The 6342-nt window shown below is 39.3% G+C and overlaps 1 protein-coding gene across 4 annotated transcripts in view; it reads left to right on the forward strand.

The window, feature by feature from the left end:
• septin15 (septin 15) overlaps positions 1-6342 on the forward strand; it is a 38656-nt gene that overhangs the window by 31934 nt on the left and 380 nt on the right. For 3 of the 4 annotated variants that reach the window (XM_053631554.1, XM_053631552.1, XM_053631555.1), the window contains exons 9-13: positions 255-306; positions 1107-1232; positions 2680-2815; positions 3205-3350; positions 4708-6342. The exon at positions 4708-6342 is cut by the window's right edge and continues 380 nt beyond it. In XM_053631554.1, the coding sequence (XP_053487529.1) occupies positions 255-306; positions 1107-1232; positions 2680-2815; positions 3205-3350; positions 4708-4747 (500 nt within the window). In that variant the 3' untranslated portion in view covers positions 4748-6342. The remainder of the gene's footprint in view (positions 1-254; positions 307-1106; positions 1233-2679; positions 2816-3204; positions 3351-4707) is intronic. The other variant, XM_053631553.1, reaches the window with a different exon arrangement.

Here is a 6342-nt window from a genome sequence, read left to right on the forward strand (position 1 = left end):
AATAAACAATACAATGGTTAATAGATCAAATGTAACCAATAATACAGTATGTTACCATTTAGAGCTGTTTAGATGCAATGTGATCCACTATCGTGCTTAAGTATCAGTTTTGAAGCCACAGAGATCTATGGATGAGAAGACACTATACAGGTCAAACATCGTCTTTTTAAAGCGTGAGCAGTATGAAGTTGTGTATTTTAGGTCTGTTGGTGATGCTAAGCTAACTCCAGTATGTGTTTCTGTTGCTGTTTTAGTGGAGAACGGCGAGCACTGTGACTTTACTGTCCTACGAAACATGCTCATCAGGTAAGATACACACACCGCTTTCTCTACCTAGATTGAATTAAAGATGCTTCAGGAAGTTAGACACAGGTCTAGACGCAGGTTCTTTTTCCAACCTTCACACATTTTGCATATAAACGCTACGTTTTAATATCAGTACTGAAAAATACACTAAAAGAGCAGTCTTCATTTTTCTCCCCATCAGATGAGCCAATCAGAATATGAATCGGGATATGAGTGACAGTTGCGCAGGTGTCCCCACTTTTCTCCATCTCACATTAGGAGTCTTATGGTCGGTATTCTTGTCTCAATTCGATTTTACTGCTTAAAAGATACATTGACCCACCGTCCTCACTTTCTGTCACGGTAAATAGAGAATCTTTTGAGTTGGTTAATTTGAAATAAAACAGTGCGTGTTCACATTGAACGTTAAACTTAGCTAAAAACTAATTAGGAATGCCAGCAAAATTATGGCCACCAATTTGTTTTTGCCAAAAACTGGCCAAAAAAACAACACTACTCTCGGTAAAAATGTCGTCCATTTGGAAGTATTTCACAGTTTCTACATAGAACATAGGACAAGCGATTTATAAAAGGACTTTGTTGAAAATGTACCATGAGTCCTTTCTCTCACTTCCCCACTTTCTTGGTTAACCTGAAATATAATAACTGTAATACACTCATAGCAAAAAATAGAATAATATGTGTACAGCAGTCATCTATCAACCTGACAAGTAGCTCCAAAATATGCCTGGGGTATGTGACACACAAGATTTAGGAATTGCGTGAATCTACTGAAAGCCCAAAATTTTCTTCCTTTTCAGAACTCACATGCAAGACCTGAAGGACGTGACTAACAACGTGCACTACGAGAACTACCGCAGCAAGAAGCTGGCCGCAGTCACCTGCAATGGAGTGGACGCCAGCAAGAGTAAAGGCCAACTGACCAAGTACGACCTACACCACCATATCCCTGATGCTCATAAAACACATCACAGCACATTTTTTACACAAACCTTCATCTCAGTGTCTGTAGAGTGCAGGGTATGTCTGTATATAAGCAGTTCAACAATACAGATTGTATTGTAATATTTTAATATCTGGGCACCAGACCCTTTCAAACTTTTTCTCTTAAGGTGAAGCTGCATATTCATTCATCTTTAGCAACTGCTTCATCCTGGTCAGAGTCACAGTTGTGCAAATGACTAAAGGGTTTGTTACGTTTGTTAGAAAATATTGTGAGTGGCTGTGAACAATAATAACTGGGAGTGGGTGGGATTGGTAAAGGGTATCTTCGGGAGCAGGTGGGATTGGTCAAAATTTCTGTGGGAGGGGGCAGGTATGGTTAAGCATGTCTTTATGATCAGGTGAGATTAGTTAAGAGTGTCGTAGGGAGTTTTTGGGATAGGTCAAACCTTCTACAGGGGCAGGTGGGATTGGTCAAGAGTGTCTTTGAGAGCAGGCAAGATTGGTTAAGCCTTCTCTGGGAGTGAGTGGGATTGGTAAAGAGTGTAATTTAGAGCAGGCAGGATTGGTCAAATCTTCTGCATGAGTGGGTAGGACTGGTAAAGAGTGTGTCTGGGAGCAGGCGGGATTGGTCAAACCTGCGGGAGTGGGTTGGATTGGTCAAGAGTGTCTTCAGGAGCAGGTTGGATTGGTCAAACTTTCTACGGGAGTGGGTGGGATTGGTCAAGAGTGTCCTCAGGAGCAGGTGGGATTGGTCAAACCTTCTGTGGGAGTGGGTCGGATTGGTAAAGAGTGTCTCTGAAGGTAGGCGGGATTGGTCAAATCTTCTGCATGAGTGGGTAGGATTGGTAAAGAGTGTCTTCAGGAGCAGGTGGGATTAATTAAAGTGTTTTTGGTGGGAGAGGTCAAAATTCTCTCAGCAGTGGATTGGCATGGAATTTAAAAAAAACATTCCCTCACACGCCCCTTGTTCAGTGTTCAGTTATTTGCTTTCTGAGCTGAAGATGGAAAATTCAGCTTTTTTCAGCAAGTCAGATCATTTGACACCAGTAAGAGTCGTCTCTTTCATCTGCCGAATAACACCGATGCAACTAAACCGGACGATTGAATCTTGTTTTAGAAAACATATATAAATAATTATAAACCCAGGAAGTCTTTACAAATACAGTAAGAAATCCCACAATAATGTTCTTGTTGCGTTTGTGGCTGTGCTTCATTAAGAAGATTCATTTCTATTCATTCTGTTTCTTTTTCAGCAAGCAGTGGTACAGCAATGCTCCCTGTCTTACTGCATTTTAATTAAATTACACAGTCAGAATAACAGCATTGTTTATATCTATAAAGAAAAAAACGATATATAAATATGAGTGGGTCTCAAAGAGGCGACTCATTCATGACGTGTGTGTGTGTGTGTGTGTGTGTGTGTTTCAGGAGCCCACTGGCTCAGATGGAGGAAGAGCGGAGGGAGCATGTGATGAAGATGAAGAAGATGGAGGGAGAAATGGAGCAGGTGTTTGAGATGAAGGTCAAAGAGAAGAAACAGAAACTGAAGGATTCTGAGGCTGAGGTGTGTGTGTGTGTGTGTGGTGTGTGTGTTTCTTGTAGCAAACACTATGGCTAGATTTATGATGCAGTACTGTCACAGCTTTATCATCCCTCCCCTTATGTAAATAATACAATGTAAATATTATAAGAAGAATTTTTCTTTGTGATTAAGTGTCACCATGACAGGTGTGTGTGTGTGTGTGTGTGTGTGTGTGTGTGTGTTGTAGCTCAGCGTGTGAGTGTAATTTTCCTTTCCAGAGTTAGAATTTATTTTTGGTAGACATTTTTGCCCAGCCCTGTGTATCAGGGGGGAAAAAACGAGTCGCCATGCATTTATACACATTCGTAAGGAATTTGAAATGTACTGGTGGGTACATGTATGTATAACGCTGTGTGTGTGTGTGTGTGTAGCTGGAGAGGAGACATGAGCAGATGAAGAGGAACCTGGAGGTGCAGTATAAGGAGCTGGAGGAGAAGAAGAGGCAGTTTGAGGAGGAGAAGGCAAACTGGGAGGCACAGCAACGTCTGCTGGAGCAGCAGAAACTCGACGCCTCCAAGTACACACTCACACACACGCACACACACACATATATATATATATATATATATATACACACACACACATATATATATATATATATATATATATATATATATATATATATATATACACACACACACACACACACACACACACATATATATATATATATATATATATATATATATATATATATATATATATATATATATATATATATATATACACACACCATCATACAAGCCTCCAAGTTCCTACACAAAGCCCAAACACAATTTTCTCCTCTTTTTCCTCTTTCTCCTCATCCATTTAAAGGAGACCTATTATGCAAAATTCACTTTTAAATGTTGTTTGAACATAAATGTGTGTCAGCAGAGTGTGTACACAACCATCCTACAATGGTAAAATTCCACACACTCCTTCTTTTATATTCCCAATAAATTATAAATAGAGCTGTTTTCATTTTCGCTGTGATGGCATGTTGGAACAAGCCCCGCCCAGGGACTCTGCTCTATTAGCATAGCCCCTCCCCCGAGTGAGCGGCACACAGTCCGCCATGTTCTCCACGCTGGAGCAGCTACAGTGATAAAGAAGAATGTCTCAGCTACGTAAGCGTTGTAAGTGTTCTTTTGTTGGCTGTAAGAATGAACATCAGAGCCACTGAAGACGCAGTGAAGTTTTATTTTTCGAAGGAAATGCGCCCCAGAAATACCTTAAATCATTTTACACCAGACTGTTTGTGAACAAGGGTCAGTACAAAGCAGGATTAGCTAAAAACTTGATTCTCAAGCATGGGTCAGTCTCAACTGTTCAGTATCGCACTCACGGCTAATGTGGCTAGCTACAATCATCTCTGAATGTATTCACGGAGAACAGAGCTGTGTCGTAATTTTTATTTTAACCCGAAACCACCTTTATTATGCGCAGTACAGTAAGGTGATTGTCTTTTAGAAAACTGTGTATGTTTTGTGCGAATCATTTTACACCAGGCTGCTTTGTGAATGAGCTTGTTAGCAGATTCCACGCTAATGTAGTATCCTGAAGCACCACTTGTTCTCTTCCGGAAAGGGGGCGGGGAGCAGCAGCTCATTTGCATTTAAAGAGACCGACACGAAATCAGTGTTTTTGCTCCCACCCAAAAAGGGGCATTTAGATCATGGGATAATAAATAAATGATCCATGGGGTATTTTGAGCTGAAACTTCACAGACACATTCTGGGGACACCTGAGACTTATACTACATCTTGTAAAAAGGATCAAAATAGGTCTCCTTTAAAGGCTAAAATCTGTCATGTACTCCAGTTATGCACGCACACACAGGCACCCACACCCAAATATGCTAAATTTTATTCTCTGTCTCTCTCTTTTTTCAGAACCATGGAGAAGAACAAGAAAAAAGGGAAAATCTTTTAATGAGGTCAGCGTCCTTTCCCTCTGCTTCAGTACCACACGCTCCTTTTTAAACTCCCTGCTCGCATGATTATGACCCCCAGATTGCACATATATGCCCCCCCCACACACACACACACCCACACACACAAGTCACACACTTACTTAACTTGCACCCACATTTGTTGTGGAACATTCCAGACGCATGATTTTATTTTATTTTTGTAGATTAGTATCACAGCTCTGTAACTCTGGTTAAGTGATGTGAGGCGCCCTCTTGTGGACCCCGACTGTTACTGCACTCACTGCTGTGCGTATCCTAGGTATTAATGACGAAGAGGATTTAATTTACTAGTTCTCTGATAGCTGATAGCAAGCCTGGTCATTCTGTTTCAAACACACACACACACACACACACACACACACACACACATATATCCCGTTCTCAAAACCTGGAACTATGCGTATGTACTCAGGAGACCTGAGCTTTAATATTGACCCAATTTGATCATGTAGACAGGTGTGTGTGTGTGTGTGTGTGTGTGTGTGTGTGTGTGTGCGCGCGAACATATAGTATAGATGTACATATTAGAGCCCTAGACAAGCTCACATTGACTTTAGTCATGTTTTTCAAAGATATTTCTTAAATCTGTGCTATTAAAGTACATATTTTATCTTGATATGGTATAGTGCATATTAAAAAAAGAAAATTCAAAGTCACTGCATCGTCACGTTTAATTACATACAAGTAAATTTTATTTGTAAATCTACTCCTTCTACAACGGTGACTTTTTTTTAAAGCATTACTTGCTTTAATAAATCTCCCTAAATACATACATAGACAAATATAAAAGGGTAAGCTGTCTAGCTAATGTGTTTGCAGAGAAAATTGCCTAGCTAGCTTTAGCTAATCATCTTTTGAGTAATGTAAGTTTTAAAACAATGAAAAATTCATTTACTATCATGTTCTATTAACCAAGAAAAAGCTATAGATGGAGAGAGCGAGAGATTACCTTGAATATGACAAATGTATGTAATATTTCTAATTATGAGATGAGTATAAATCAAATATATCATTTTCAACCTGTTTTAAGTGCTTTTACTCTGTTAAAGCTTTAAATCTTCTTATAATTTTGGCAGATTTGTTTGTTTCTTTATTGAAAGCATTTTCTAAAATTAGGAAATAATGATTGATCTGCCTATTCAAGCTTAATAATCTGTAGAAATAGTTTTAATGCAGTATATTTGGTTTATTGTAATTTTATAATAGGAAATATTAACTACATTTGATTACATGTAAAATATTTTCATTGGCTAAGTTTCTTTTTTTCTCTCTCTTTTTTTAAGTTGCTCTAATATGTACAGTTTATCTGTAGTGTGTCGGTCCGTTCTGACGTTTTTTCTGCTTTTTCGGAGACAGAAACCGGAACAAAGGGGCTTGATGGACAGCTAAGAGGCGCTAAGATTAGCTTCAGCTGGACGAAAGAGAGTATTTACAGTAGTGCAGGCAGATACTTGCAAAACACACACACACACACACACACACACACACACACACATTCATATACACTCACAAACCCACACACAGCTGCTAACGTCAGCTAGTGAATCCGAGGAAT

Source organism: Ictalurus furcatus, chromosome 8, assembly GCF_023375685.1.
Source record: "Ictalurus furcatus strain D&B chromosome 8, Billie_1.0, whole genome shotgun sequence".
Lineage (NCBI taxonomy): Eukaryota > Metazoa > Chordata > Actinopteri > Siluriformes > Ictaluridae > Ictalurus > Ictalurus furcatus.